The following is a 15,223-nucleotide window of genomic DNA, read 5'->3' as shown; positions in this document are numbered from 1 at the left end:
TATTGTTCTGAAGAAAAGAAAGGTCAGATGTATCAAATCTGCATTTGTGTTTCGTGACATTTTTCTTCAACCAAACTTTCAAATTACTATGTCAAGACAAATGTGGTCTATTCCAAAGAGAAGCATTCCATGAGGCAGGCTTCTCACCTCAGCTGCCCAGGTTTGTGTCAGGTTGACACAAAGGAAATGCAGCAAAATATTTGGTGCCCTTCCTCAGCAGGATTTGCCAGGAAGATGCTTGAGAAAGAAGATTGAGGAAAGCAAGACGCAATGGAAGAGAGTGGAGAGGCCAAAATACTTGGTGACCTAGGTAGGCATGAACTGGCATTATACTTTACTGAGAAGATCAAGAATATTTGGAATAAGTTCTTATCTCCTCTGACTCTACCTGCACATCTGCTTCTGCATCTAACCTAGTAAAAGGTGTCTCTTCCTCCTTCTCAAGCACTCTTACCTCTATTCTGCATCCACCAGTTCGTATGTGTCCCCCACCTAAGGGAACTTGCTCCCATATTCTTCTCCTCTCTGCATCTTCACACATTCTGCTGTCTCATTCCCTTCTACTTTTAATAAAGGCAGTGAGGTGTCAAATGGGATCCCAATGAAAACAAAAATAATTGGGAATATAAAGGAAAAGGAGATTGTATTGAATGTACTCTATTGCCATTGCCAGGTTTCTTTAAGTTCACTCTGGCCATAGGCTTCAATGTTTATTTTCATGATGCATTTAAAAAGGCATTGGGATGATTTTCTGTAACATTCCTATCGAGTGGGTGGTGATAAAGAAATGGGTAAAACTCAATTTAATTCAACAAGCAATTATTAAGTACTTACTGTGAACAGGGCATTATTTGAGGAAGAGAAGATATAAGAAGTTTAGATAACCATATGCTCCATGACCTTCTGAAGCTTACAATCGAGGAGGATATAGGACACAAAAGTTCCAGCACAAAATAACACAGGAGAAGTGCGTAAGAGAGGTGTGAGTCAAGTGTTCCATAAGTGCTAATGAAGCTCATTTTCAACTGGTGAAGATCAGAGAAGGCTTCATGGAGGAGGCAGTTTTGGGACTGTGGTTTAATGAATGATTGGGAATCGAACAGGTAATGGAGGAGAAGGCATCTCAAACATTAAAAATATTATGAGCAAAGGCACAGATGGAAAAAATTAGAGTACGTACCAAAGATGTCAAGGGGTTCCTGTTGACTGGAGCATAGAATACATGAAGGCAAGGAGCATAGCTTTAGGCTAGAAAGGTAAGGTAGTACAAGATTGTGGGTGACCTTGGGTTATATTCTATGCCTAGTGAGAAATAGCGAGCCAGTGATGGGTTTTGACATGGACCAGGCTCTGGATAATGATTAGTCTGGCAGTGACATAAAGGATAACTATCCAAGGGAAGACCTGTTAGGGGCCGTTGCAATAGTTCAAGTTACTGATTAAGCAGTCCTGATTAAGAAGATAGCAATGGTATCAAAGGACCACAGATCTAGAGTCAGAAGGTTCCTCAAAGTCCATCTAGTCTAACAATCTCATTTTACGGAAAGGGAAACAGAGACCCAGGAAGACTAAATAATTTGCCTTATGTAAAAAAAAAAAGTAAGTGTCAGAGGTGGGATTGGAACCCAGATACTCTGAATCTACAGTCTCTTTCTAATGCCTCTTCAGAGACCTATCACACTTGGGAAAGATGTTAAGTAGATGAAATTTGACAGAACATAGGAGCTATAAAAGAAAAGAGGGCATGATGAAGCTCATGTAAGCTTGATTAAAATGTGAACTCCTTGAGAGCAAGAACTGTTTCATTTTTGTCTTTGTGTCACCAACACCCGGCACAAGGCCTATCATCTAATTAGTGCTTGATTAAATGTTTCTTGAATTGCACTGGATAGATGGAATTGATGACACTATGAAATTAAAAGTGAAAGGAGGGCAAAATGCAGCTCATATGAGTTTAGGAGAAAGCAACTTTCCTGAGAGCAAGGATTGTTTTCCCTTTTTTGGGGGGGGGAGGGGGGGAATAAAGGAAGGTCTTTGTATCCCCAGCGCCTGGCATAGTGCCTTGAATACAGAAGGTGCTTGATAAATGCTTGTTGGAATGGCATTGATTGAATTGGGTGGATAGAATTCACAGCATCTTGTAACTGAAAGTGGAAAGAGAGAATGAGATAATGCCATTTTACTTAAAATATCAAGAAACTTAAGTGAAGAAATTAGAAGACACGTTTCTGATGGTCACACTGTCCTGGTAGTGTCAGGAACAAAACATAAATGTCCTGACTCCAAGGCTAGGGTTTTGTCAGGCCATAAGCTGTGCATGAAAGTATATGACATCGATACAAATACTAATAAAGGGCCAACTGCCAGGGACAGAAGAGTGGGTCAGCAGAGTCCATGGAATGGACTGAATGACAGGTATATTAGGATGTGTTTGCATCAAATTCTGATCAATGCAATGACCAATCTCAATTCCAGAGGACTGATAATGAAGTCTGCTACTTACCTCCTAGCAGAGAGATGATGAACTCAAGATGTGGAATAAGACATACATTCTCAGAAATCGCTATTATGGGAATTTGTTTTGCTTGACAATGCATATTTGTTACAAGTCAAAAATAAAAGGATGCATTTGTAAACACCACGCAAATTTTTCCTCAGTGACCATAATAACAACAGCGGCTTACATTTATATGCACTTGTATTTATACTTCTGAGTTATAAAATGCCTTCACATATATTACTTCATTTACTGAAAACATGATACTTACTGACTATGCAAATGCCGTACTTTTGTTAGGAACTATGGGTGAGTACCAAGTACCCTCAGGATGCTCTCTCTGGGCTCTATAACAGGCTTTAAATGATGGGTAACCATTCAACAGAGGAAGAGGAGGCAAGCAGAACATTCCAGGCACAAAAAGGTCAGTGAAAAAAAGGCAAAGAGGTGGGAAGATGTAGGGAATGGCAGAGAATCCAATTTGGCTAGAGCACAGAGTACTCTAAGGGGCATAAGCATTCATTAAAATAGTGGACTCTACCATCATCCCAGATCCCCATGGAAACTGAATGAAAGATGAAAAGAAAAGAAGAGTATATGAAATGATTTAGACGACCTTTTCATTTTCCTTTGACCTGATGCCTGGTTTCCTTTAGGAGTGTCCTGATTTCTTTTGTCCCAGGGTCTTATATTTATTTTCATGGCTACCATTTAGCCACTCCCTTTCCCCCTGCAGGAGGACCTGACAATCTACTTCTCCCTAAACCTGTTCTACTTATCCAGAAAGATAAGGTTCAAAGAACAAATACGCTTTAATTAACCAAGTGGTTGGAGTGTCTGTCCCAGAGAGCCCTCCTCACACGTGCTTCTCAGGCTCCTTACTTTTTGGAAAGCACACCATATAGCTTCAGGGTAGCCTGTAGGAATTTCGCCCAAGGAAGACCTTTGCTTAGGAATGGACAGGCATTAAAGTTCAAGGATGAATTTATAAGGGAAAGAATAATTCCCATCTGAAAGCTTCTTCATAAATGAGGACATTTTGACCCCACCCCTCTTCAGGTCAATAATGACTTAACTCCCTTCCAAAGCTTTTCCTTGAATATGAATTCCCACCTTTGCCTATGTGAGGGACAGTAAGCCATCACAAGGTTGGGTGAAATTGGTAGCCCTATACAGACAAGAAACACTATGAGGGTCCAATGATACAAGGCTGGGACTTAGAGTTGTCCTTTGCCCCTCCTCCTTCTAAGCACTATCCTCAGCTGACTCAATGAGATCCTTGGACAAGCTATTTTCCCTCTCCATACACATACTTCCCATTTCCCCTCTTCTACAAAGAAGGGAGAAAATAGCCATGCTCACTCTTGGGAGGCAATGGATCAGAAATAACTAATAAAAATGACTGCCAATGCAAAATGCTCCATGAATGCCAAATAGACCCCAGCAGCATTTTCTGGGGAAAGAAGCACTATCTTCCACTGAGTTCCTACTCTAGGTACCCAAGTTATAAGTCATCACGGTATCTTAAGGGCTTGACTATTCCTAATGAACTCATTTCAATTACTTGGGTGGTATTCCACATCTGCTTCCACTCCATCCATTTCAGAATGGATAGTTTGGACCTGGATTGGGAGGAACTGCCCCATCTGTTCAGCTCATGAACATGATAAGGGTAGGGCTGGAGCTTACAGCCCCTCCAATGTATTTTCACACTAAAAATGTAATATATAAAGTAAGCTCCTTCAGGGCAGGAACTGTTTTATTTCTGTCTTTGTATTCCCAGGGCCTGTTATAGTCCCTCACACATATTAAGTGCTTAGTAAATGCCTGTTGATTGATTTTAAAAGTGGTTAAGTGGTGATTCAGTGTCTTTCTGGAAGAGCAAAGTAGAAAGTACATTTGAGGAAGCTCAGATTTTCAGTGGTGAGGTATTTATCTCCCAGCAATGATCAGGTAATTTTGAGTATATCAAGGCATACTTGTCAATGTGCCAAGAAGAGTTAATAATCTCTTAAAAGATTAAATTCAAGTCATTCTCTATTTCTACCACTGTGAGTTAAAGTCATTTCTCATGTTGAACCATCCCTTTGGAGGCCTCCACCCACCAAACCCTGGTCTGTTGACCTTTAAGGTGTGATGTAAGATGGAGCTTTTCATGTTGATACTTTAAAAGTTTTGATGGTACTACAGCTTTGAATTACTTATTTCACTCATTTAAATTTAATTTTGTTCTTATCCTTTGAGGTGACTTCAATAGTAAGCATGTATTAAGCACCTAGTATGTGCCAGGCACTGTGCTAATTTGTGCTCTGCTACCTGATAGTTGTGTGACCTTGGCCAAGTCATTCAAATTCTCCGAGCCTCTGTTTCCTCACCTGTACAATTACAATAATGCCTGCCCTATTTACTAGACTGCCCAGTCTGTAGTCAGGATGATCTGAGTTCAAATCCAGCCTCAAACACGTACTAGCTACGTGATCCTAGACAAGTCACTTGTTTGCTTCAATTTCTTCATCTGTAAAATGGGGATAATAAGAGCACTACCTCCTAGAATTATTGTAAGAATCAAATGAAATAATGTATGAAAAAGTGCTTTAAAAAAATTAAGTATAACACTTACTAGCTGTGTGACCATGGGCAAGTCACTTAACCCTGATTGCCTCACCAAAAAGCAAAAAATAAAAAATAAAAAAAGAATTAAGTGTGATATAAATTTAAGGGATTATTGTTATATTACAAAGTTGCCACTTTAAAAATATAATAAACAGATAGCTGCATTTTTTCTTTGTTGAATTAACTCATGGGAGAATTCAATTCTAAATAGGAAGGGTAGTGTATATAGAAATAACATGACATACAAACAAAAAGATTAAATGCTTTCTCATACCTAAGCTGTGCAATGAAGTTAAATCATAGGGTTATACAAATACTAATGAATTATCAAATGCTAGGGTCAGAGGTATGGGTCACCCCATCCATTAAATAATAAAACTTATTTTAAAAATGCTAATCAGTGGAGACATTGACCTCCACAAAGCTGTTCAGTAAATTCCTATGATGCCAGACAACAAGAGGGTATAGGGGTGGCTATTCTTCTCAACTCCATTATCCTCTTCTCTCATAAGAGAAATGCATTCTCAGATTCCCAAGATAGTGCTCTCTAGACTAGATCAACTTTCTAATAAAGAAAATCATTTTCCTTAACAAGAATTCTCACCTCCCTTCCCCACCATCCACCCCTACAACATAAATATGTCTATGTGTGTTCACATGTTCTACAAATAAGTAATGCAGATGCATAAACACACCTACCTTCCCCCCCCTTTTTAAATTTACAATGTGTACTTTGGGGTGTGGGCTACATCTTTAACATAGTAATGCATTTTCAGGAAGGCAACATGGTCCAGTAAACTGAGGAATGGATTTAGAAGATCTCAGTCTTACTCCCAAACCTAGGATTTACAAGGTGACTTGAGTCCTTTTGATGGGTCTCAGCTTCCTGATCTGTAAAATGGGGAAGGGTATTATAGACATCAGAAATGCCAAGTAAAGTAGTCTTCTACAATTTCTCATCAATAAAACTCTTATAAACCTCTCCCACTCTAAAAAAAAGATGCAATTATTTTTTACATGGAAGCATTAGAGTCAAAAGAGTCCCCTAGAGGGATCAGATTGACAACCCCCATCTCTTGAGACCCTATGTACTTTCCCTATGGTTTATCATCATTGAAATTACTTTTTTTAAAAAAAAATTATGATATACACTTGTAATTTATCTAGACCACACGTTCCATCCCTTTTCTGATCATTCTACAGTCAGAAAATTGCTTTCAGGCACTGGGAAGGAAAGTACATATCCTTGAAATTGAACCATTTGTGATCCTCATCCCAGTGCTTCTAAGGCCCACACTAAATAATTCCTCTTTCTCTGCCATTCTCACTCTTCAGAGATTTGTAGGTTGTTACCATGGCTCCCCCTTCATCACCACTTAGCTTTGCCATATATATTTAATTCTTTTCATCTTTCATCATAAATCAGTCCTCCCAACCCTTAAATCAGGCTTGCTGATCTTCTCTAAACTATAGTATGTCCAATTTTTCCAACTCATCTCCTGCAAGTTGTGTCATTTTTGAAAGCTCTGATTGATCCTTTTCCCCCACCCCCAACAAAATGGAGATGTTCACAGAGGCTTAGGTATGTGAAAGGTTGTTTGTTTTTTTTTCCTGAACCCAAAAATGTCAATATTGGAGTAAGGAATGATTATTCTATGTGTCTCTGTTTTCTCTTGCATAAGAAGGCCCTAAGTCATTCAATTAGACAGAATCAGAAGCAGTCATAGCCCTTTCTTCCATAAGCCATCCTCCACCCAGACCTTTCTCTGATATTTGGGAGAAACAACAGTCCCTTCAAACCTCCGACAAAATGTAACAAGGATTGGCTCACATAGCAGGCATGTTAAGCCATGGATAAGCACATTTTTGTCAAGGGGAAGGAGGAGAGAAGGAGCTAGGCTACCTCCCAAGAAAAGAAAGAGGATGGAAGAATCAACATCACTATACGCTTATCAGTTGTTTCACCTCACCAGCAGAACCCTCCCCATCTCTCCCCCAAAGTGATTGTTGTTTGTAGTATGCTGGATTTGGTCAGAACCTTAAAAGTCATTTAGTGCAACTTCCCATCCAGAATAGGAATAGCCTCTATGAGATTTCTGACAGATGATTATTTAGTCCCCACTTAACCCTTCCAAAGATAGGAAATTGCCTATCATTCCATTGTTAGTTCTAGTTGTTAAAAACTAAGAACTTGCTCCCTGATTTTGACTACAATCTACCTCCTAGGCAACTTCCATCCATTAGTCATAGGCTCAAGAACTGGAGAGATCCTCAGGAATCATCTAAGCTAACCCTGTCATTTTATCGATGAGTAAGCTAAAATCTAGAGAGGTTGAATGACTTGCCCAAAACCATACAACTTCTAAGCAGCAAGGCTATAGGAACCCAGGTCTTCTCATAGTAAGTCCAATGCTCGCCCATGCCACTTGACTTTCTTTCTCTCTCTCTATCCCCCCCTATCAGAATTACATTGAATAACTGTTATGCCACACCAGCAACAGAAGGTGATTCCCAGATGGCTTCTCATCGTGTAAAAATATAAAATGGGCTTTTAGAGAAATGATTCATAGAGACTTATAGCTTGTCTACCCCTCACATTTTCCCTACCCCTGTCCTTAGAAGGCCATTCCACACTTAGAGGAATATCACTTTCAGGCATCAGAAAGATTTCCCTGATGTACTTAGAGCACTGATCTCATTTATTGAATGCAAAGTTGTTCATCAAAGAAAAACTGATAACATGGCATGTTATTACAAGTCACAATTTACAATCTTTCTCAGGAGTATTTGTTGCCCTTGGGGACTCATAGTTAGCCAAATTTCAATCTCTTTCAGCTAGCTCCAATGGAACATTAGATGTTGTTTGGCAGCCACTGCTTTGCCTTCTGCTCATGATATGAAGGTTCCTTTGAGCCTCTGGGCTCACTCACATCCATAACTCCTTGGGGAATGACCAAAGCCACAGTACTACCATGTTACCACCCCTTCCCAAACACCCAAAAGTCCCATCAGAATAGCTAGCCACCTCCATCACAGTTTACCAACCACCCACAACTAAGGAACCAAGCTCTCCACATAGTACCAGTTTTCCTTGAGAAAAAAAAAAAACAAAAAAACAAATGCTTACTTTCACAGAGAGCATGCTATTAAAATGCCCTTAATATAAATCAAGTTCTAAATCAAGAGAATAGAGTCATATTCACATGAACACAATGAACAGCAAAATCATTTCAAGTCGCAGGATTTATGTAGGATTTTCACACATGTATATTGATGGGACTACAACTCTGCAGGCTGATCCAGACATGAAATGTGAAGCAACAGCCTAGTGATTGCTTTTCCATCTCTGAAATAATCATTGAGAATTCTGAGAAGCCATGGTAAGCTTCTCTGAAGTCTTTTATGTAAAGGAAATTTGGTGGGTAGGATGGTAGAGCTCCTGTACTACCAACTACCTTATTCTCGGGCAATGTGAATATTCAGAGACAAGAAAAATCCAACCTGTTCCAAGCAACAAAATAAATCCCAAGGGGAAGGGTGGTTAAGTGGACAGAAGCACTATTCAATAAGGTGACCCATCTATCTACAGGTCAGGCAGAGCTCATTCAGTTACAGTTAGTGTCTTTTTCAATCTCATCAATAATCATTTGATCTCTAGCTTGCTGAAAAACTCTTGGCCAAAATTTCTGGCCACTAAAGTGTTCCTTTCTGAAAGCAACCCCTGCTGGATATGTCAAATGATGCATAAAGGTTTGGTCCTGCTGCCAAGTGGACCACACTATAAGAGGACTTAAGATGCTTAGGAAAGGTTTTGCCCTGATGCAAGCTGAAAATCACTTCTGGAAATTGTCTGGAGACATGTCCCTTTGAGACATTGAACATAAGAATACCCCCTCCCCATCAATTCAAAGCAAAGGGTATTTCTTAAGTATAATCTCTACATCAATCATATATATGTATATATATGTATATATATGTATATATATATATATACACACATATATGTGATTAAGAAATACTATTGGTATCTTCAAGGTACATATATATGTATATATGTATGTATGTATACATATATGTATGTATATATGTATACATATATATATACCAATTTGAAATATACATTTATATCTGAAAATAGGAGAACCCATGCCTGAGACCTAACATCCTCTGGTGACATCTAATATAAGCTATGCTAAAGCTTGCAGTCATTGTATGATTGGTTTAAAAAAATGTACTGGTGTCTAAAAGGAGGGCAAGCATAAATGAAAATGGAGAAAATTTCAATTTCCTCCTGAAATCAGCAGAGTCTTTCATTAGAATGACTATACATAAAATGATTAAGTAAACAAATGCACTTCATAACAATAAATAACAGCAGCAATAACAACAAAAATTAAGTCCAGCATTTCATTATGAAAGTATCAAGGGTAAGAAGATCATTTCTCCCATACCTTCCTTCCCTCCTGTTGCCAGAAAAGGTATAGTCTAGCCATACTTCTCAAACCCTAACCCTCTCCCCAATCCCATGCTACCCCACCCCCAGCTAGGATGAGCTCAACATCAGATAACAAAGAAGCTACACTAAGCCCCAGTGCCCTGAGCACTCAAGCTGAAATATGCATCCAAACTGTTTTCTCCAGGAGAGGGGCATGCTAGGACTGCTTTTCTATGTAGTGACAAGAAAGTATTTATCTGCTAACCCCAGCTTCTAAATTTGCCCACTATTCTTGATGTAGAGTGTATGTGTGTGTGTGAGAGAGAGAGAGAGAGAGACAGAGAGACAGAGACAGAGAGACAAAGAGAGACAGAGAGAGAGAGAGAGACAGAGAGAGAGAGATTGGGAGAATGGGGCAGGGGTAATCTGAGCATACTTGTTGCTACACAATAGGTCTTTTTTCCTCTATGCCTTCAGCTCAATTAATAAAGAGCATTTTTTAACTAGCAAAGCATTTGAATTTCATTTAGTCCTGAAGATGTAGATGATCAAAAGAAGCTAGATTTGCTCAATTGAATTAGTATAGGCTTCTTAAAGATGATTTTAATGGCTTGTTTATTTTCCTTTTTATATTTCATTTTATTCAAATTTACACAATACCCAGACAAATCCACTTGATGTTCTAGTGAAATGATACTCTGAGGAAGACAAGAAGGTGGATCATCCCCCCCTCTAAGTATAACCCTTAATAAAATTGGTTGGTAGATAAAAGACTGTCAGCATTGAAGGACTCCCCAGCAGAGAAATCTGCAGTGTTGAGGCCTACCAGGTTATGCCACTGAGTGCTGCTGCAGATGGCTATGTTAAGAAATTGGGGAAAAGGAGAACAAGAGCAAGAGGAAAAAACAGGGGAGCTAATCCTCTTCCCTACCCAAAACTCAAGAAAAGCAATCATCCTTCCCAACTCCCATCTCTTTTGCTGCTCCCTAACTCCTCTGAGGTCCTTAGAAGGGCTCTGGGAAGTTGTTGGGGGGGGGGGATCAGAAATTAATCACAAGGAGGAAAGAGGATAAATTAACAGAGGTAAGACAGATCCTACTATGTCACTTGTGTATTTAAGAGGAGGAAGGTACCGATAATAGCAACTGCTTCCCTGAGAAAATTGAAAGCGTTTTCTATGTCACTGGTATGTGCTATGGGGAGCAGAATGGCTTATAGGGAGAAGGTGGATGCTTGAAGGAGAGACCAGGGACAGGTTCTAAGTGTGCCTTTGACAATGAGGATTAAGTCTCTATCCTTAAGGGAAAAGAATCATTTCTATTCTCCACTAGGGCCTGGGGGAGAATAGAAGAGCTTCGCAGTTATAGCTCCAACCCAGTGTGTCCCACACTGAAAGACTGTTGCAATATTCCGCTAGCTCCCGAAAGTAGCAAACTTTTCTACAAGCCTATGTGCCACAGGGGAAGGTTCCCAGGGAGTTGCCACCTTCGGAGGAGTAAAGGAAAGAAATTCTGGCTGGGGATTCGAGCTTAGGAAGTAGAAGGAAGAAAGCCGGTTAAGAACTAAATGCTCTGGGTTTGGAATTTTTTTGGGGGGGGGGGGTGGGGATTGTCAACCACAAATCAGAATAAAAGCAAAAATAAAGTGGTAGAACATGCAGACGGGGGCAGCTCACCCTTCCTTATGATTTGGAAAAGTAGACGAGGCTGGGAGGCTCTTATTGCTGCAGACAGTCTTACTTCTCTGCCTGGCAAAGAGTCCTTCTTCTCCGGCATCAGGCGGATCCGCAGCCGCCCTTCCCCGTGGCGAACCCACCAACTGAACATCTCTGTGAGGTTGAACTCTAGCATCCCTGCCGTGGCCACAGCCGCCTGTTCCGGAGGACTAGAGGAGGTCCCCGTGCAGCCCTCCAGGATCGCCTCCTCGCCCACTTCCAGCACCAGCTGCTTGGCCCTGCGGAGCTTCCTCACAGAGCCACCCTTCAGGACCTTGGACAGTACTCGTCCTCCGGGTGGTAGGTGGGGCAGAGCAGCGGTCCTGGAGGCACCCTGACGCCTCAGAAGCAGCAGCAGCAGAGGTGAGCAGTCCAGCGCCAGGGAACTACGCGCCTCGGGTAGGCTGGTACCCGGTGTCGATGGAAGTAACAGTAGCAGGTCCCGGGCATAGATCCTGAATAGCGAGGGTACAATGAAGTCCACAGCCAGGCTCTTCCTCTGGAGCCGGGAGTAGCTAAGTGGCTCGCGTTGCTGCTGAGGCTGCTGCTGTCCGGGCTGCTGCTTTTGGGTCTGGGGCTGCTCCGTCGTTGGAGAACTGCCAGGGGAGAAGCCAAAAGGGTCCAAGCTCAGTGACCGAGGGATTGAAACCAGCAATAGTAACAGCAGAGGTGGCAGCACCGCCGATGGGAACATTCTGGGTGCTCTCATTCTGTCCCAGAGTGAGAGGAAGGCAGGAAAGGAGGAAGAGGACAGCCAAATACTTATCACTGAATTCCCTGGCGTTTTTCACCCGCCCACCCTCCAAAAACCACCCGAAGCACTAGGAGAGGGCTTAGAGCAGTCGCTGAGATCTATGGCGTTCTCCTTCTGCTGGAACTCTGAGAGCTCAGTCACTACTGGATGCTTTTGATGCCCCTACCAAGGATGCGATCACAAGCTGAGGGCGGGGGGAGCTTTTAGGGAAAGGGAGGGGGCGTGAGCGCAGAAAGGAGCGTTGAAATCCGTCCTGATGCTTTGAACTCGCCAGCTGGGACCCCTTCACCTCTCTCCTCCACGGAGCGCTCCTCTCCTACAACAACAGGGCTTCTGTTCGAAACCTCTAGCAGCAGCACGGAAAGAGAAAAAAGGGCTTGAGGGAGAGTAGAGAGGGGACGCGGAGGCAATTTTCGCTCCCCTGATCCCCTTGGATTCTTTGCAACTTTCAATCCAGAGAGTGGTAGGTCTTAGAGGGAAGGTTCCCTCTATCTGGCGAACCTCCTATGTTCTCCTTTGGGTTTCTCTCGTTAGCTTACCCGACCACTCAGGGAACTGGCTTCGGGATACAGGAGGAAAGACTGAGTCAGGGAATCGAAAGGGGCTACTTTTTTTTTTTTCTGTCAACCCCTTTTTATCCTCCGTCGCAGCACGCAGCCCTTGGGGCTGTTCCGGCAGCAGAACTTCCAGGCTCCGGCTGGTTGCTCCCGAGCGAGCGCTTCAGCTTACCACGCCGAGCTAAGGCTCCCTAGTCCTTACATTCTGCCTTTACTCACTAAGTTTTCCCCTTCTTCCTGGTTTTACCACATCTGTTGGGCTCCTCGGAGTTTCCAGGAACGAATGCAGCTACCAGTGAGTGCTGAGAGCTGAAGGCATTCGGCGCCTGGGAGCCCGAAATACCCCGCTTTTCCTTCCTCTTCTCTCCCTCCACCAGCTTTTCTTACCCACCCCCCAGGCCAACCACCACCCCACAGATTGCTGTGGACATCCAGGAGGCGTCTCACTGCTCCGAGGCTCCGCGAGACGCGGCGGTGCAGGAGGTGGCAGCTGCTCCCGCCTGCCCCTGCCGCTGCAGCCCCTGGGAGCCGCTGGATTGCATCTGCCTGTTCCGACAGCCACTTGCAGATGGCTGTGAGCGGGAGCAGGGAGAAAGTGGGCGGGAGAAAGCTGGAGGGGCGGGGGTCCGACAGGCTCCAACTGCCCGCCACAACCCAGGCACGCAACGGAGAGCCAGCGTCACGCCCGGGCCCTGTTCCCATCAGCCAATAAGGTGGCTAGGACAGATGATATGCAAAGCAGATCCAGGACTGGGCGGCAGAGAACACTTTCATTGAGAAAAGCGGCGGGCCCGCCCAGTACACCCTTGCCCCCCGCCCCCCAATCCCCAGCCTCCTTCTCTGCTCTATTTCACTGATGTGTGAACAGTGAGATTCAATGTTTTAAGCAAATGAGAACACTTGAAGTGGAATGCACAATCAGGCACTCTCCCTAATTATGCATTGAGAGATTAAGTGGATCAGATGGAAAGAAAGCAAGTTCTTGAATAAAAACAGAGAGGAGGCTGCAGGAATTGTCAATGATGAGATTTCTGACTTGCAAGGCCAAAACAGGATCTGTATGGGACTCGTCCATCATTTTAACGGATCCTTCTGGTCTCCTTATTTCTGGGGACCCAGCGTGTACCCAGACGTAAGCGGATTTCTACGGGGGGAGGAGGGAAGGGAAGGAAAGAGTATTAGATTTGGAGCCCTAAGATGCTCCTCCTCTGAGTCACGATTTCCTTAGGTATAAAAGTGAGGGAATTGGTCAAGATGATCTCTAAGGGTTTTGAGTTTGGAATACTATAAAGTTGACAGTATAAATAGATTAATGATCCAGAAAAAGTTATTACTCAGCTAAAATCTTCCAACTATCACCACTCTGTTTGGAAATATCAAAGCTATACTCATCTAATTTTCTAGTCTGGGTTTACAGTTGAGCTCACCAACCTGATTTCCCAAGGAAAATATTTCTCCAGGATTTCCTCCTCTTGAGGTAATGGGCCCTAGATTCGTATCTTTTTCACAGGACTTTCCCTGAAAAAATGTTTCTCTATTTCCTTTTCTATCTGGATAATGGAAATTTAGCATCACACTTTAAAAAAAAAAGTATATGAACACACACAAAAACTGGAAATTATTCCAAAGTACAATAGCCTAGATAATTACTTAACAACATAAATCAAGGCAGTATTGTCCTTCAGCACCAAAATTTAATCAGCCCACTTAAAAAAATCAACCTGTTCTAAACAACCTTAAAATAAATGGGGGTCATCATTCTTCACTCTTTGCCTCACACTGAATTTTGTTCTGGAGTGGATCTTTTCAAGACCAAAGCAAAGTGCAAAGAAAGTCAGTAGATAACTAAAATTTAAGTTTGGAACTGAATCTATCTGCCACTATTTTAATTTAGTTCTTGGGATGAGACAGTTTAGATATTTCTACTTCAATTCATTCACATGCAAAATGGAACTTCTTACTACTCCCTTCCCATACCTGCCCCTTCAATTTTTCTTCTCCCCAACACAAAGTAGAATAATATTAATTATTTTTAAAAATGAGGGAGGAAGCAAAGAATGGAGGGAAGAACACATTCATTTATTCAAACAAATCCCTTGACCATCTTCTGGCCAACAGCTGCCTTTGTGATAAAAGAAGGTAGAAGATACCCATAAGAGGAATTGGGTTGGGGTGCCTCTAATTGGCAGCTGACTTGATTAATTTAGGTACTCTCTCCCAGGATTTCAGACTGGCCATACTTACTCTGTTAGTCTAATGGGGGAGAGGGGAAATTAGAGAAAAGGTTAGGCAAGGAGAAGAAGAAAGGGCTAAAAATTGACTGGAAAGAGGAAGCCCTTATCCTGGGGGAGAAGAGGGATTGTGGGGGTTGTTGTTGTTTCAAACAGATCATAGATTTTACAGATCAGAAAATTGAGGTCTAGAGAGACCAATTAACCAGCCCAGCGTCACACGGGGATTGAAACCCAGATCCTCAGGTTCCATGTCCAGATCTTGACCAACTATGGCAATAAAACAGAACAACCTTCTCTGCCCCACCAGTCATCTTTTGTTTCTCTAGAGCAAATAGGAGATGGAAGAAAAACTCTGTTTTTGGAAATTAAGAGGATAGAAAGTATGTCTTCCCTCTTCCTGCATCCATTTAGACTTATTT

General features: G+C 42.3%; 1 protein-coding gene across 1 annotated transcript in view; it reads right to left on the bottom strand.

Moving 5' to 3' along the window:
• Window positions 1-11,968, bottom strand: part of ALK (ALK receptor tyrosine kinase) — a 970,895-nt gene extending 958,927 nt beyond the window's left edge. Inside the window, exon 1 of the mRNA XM_027850364.1 lies at window positions 11,221-11,968. Within this exon, the coding sequence (XP_027706165.1) occupies window positions 11,221-11,968 (748 nt within the window). The remainder of the gene's footprint in view (window positions 1-11,220) is intronic.
• Between the last annotated feature and the right edge of the window lie 3,255 nt (window positions 11,969-15,223).

This window comes from Vombatus ursinus, unplaced genomic scaffold (genome assembly GCF_900497805.2).
Source record: "Vombatus ursinus unplaced genomic scaffold, bare-nosed wombat genome assembly UNPS02009062.1, whole genome shotgun sequence".
Classification (NCBI taxonomy): Eukaryota; Metazoa; Chordata; class Mammalia; order Diprotodontia; family Vombatidae; genus Vombatus; species Vombatus ursinus.
The sequence above is the reverse complement of the archived record's forward strand: the minus strand, read 5'-3'. Positions and strand labels throughout refer to the sequence as shown.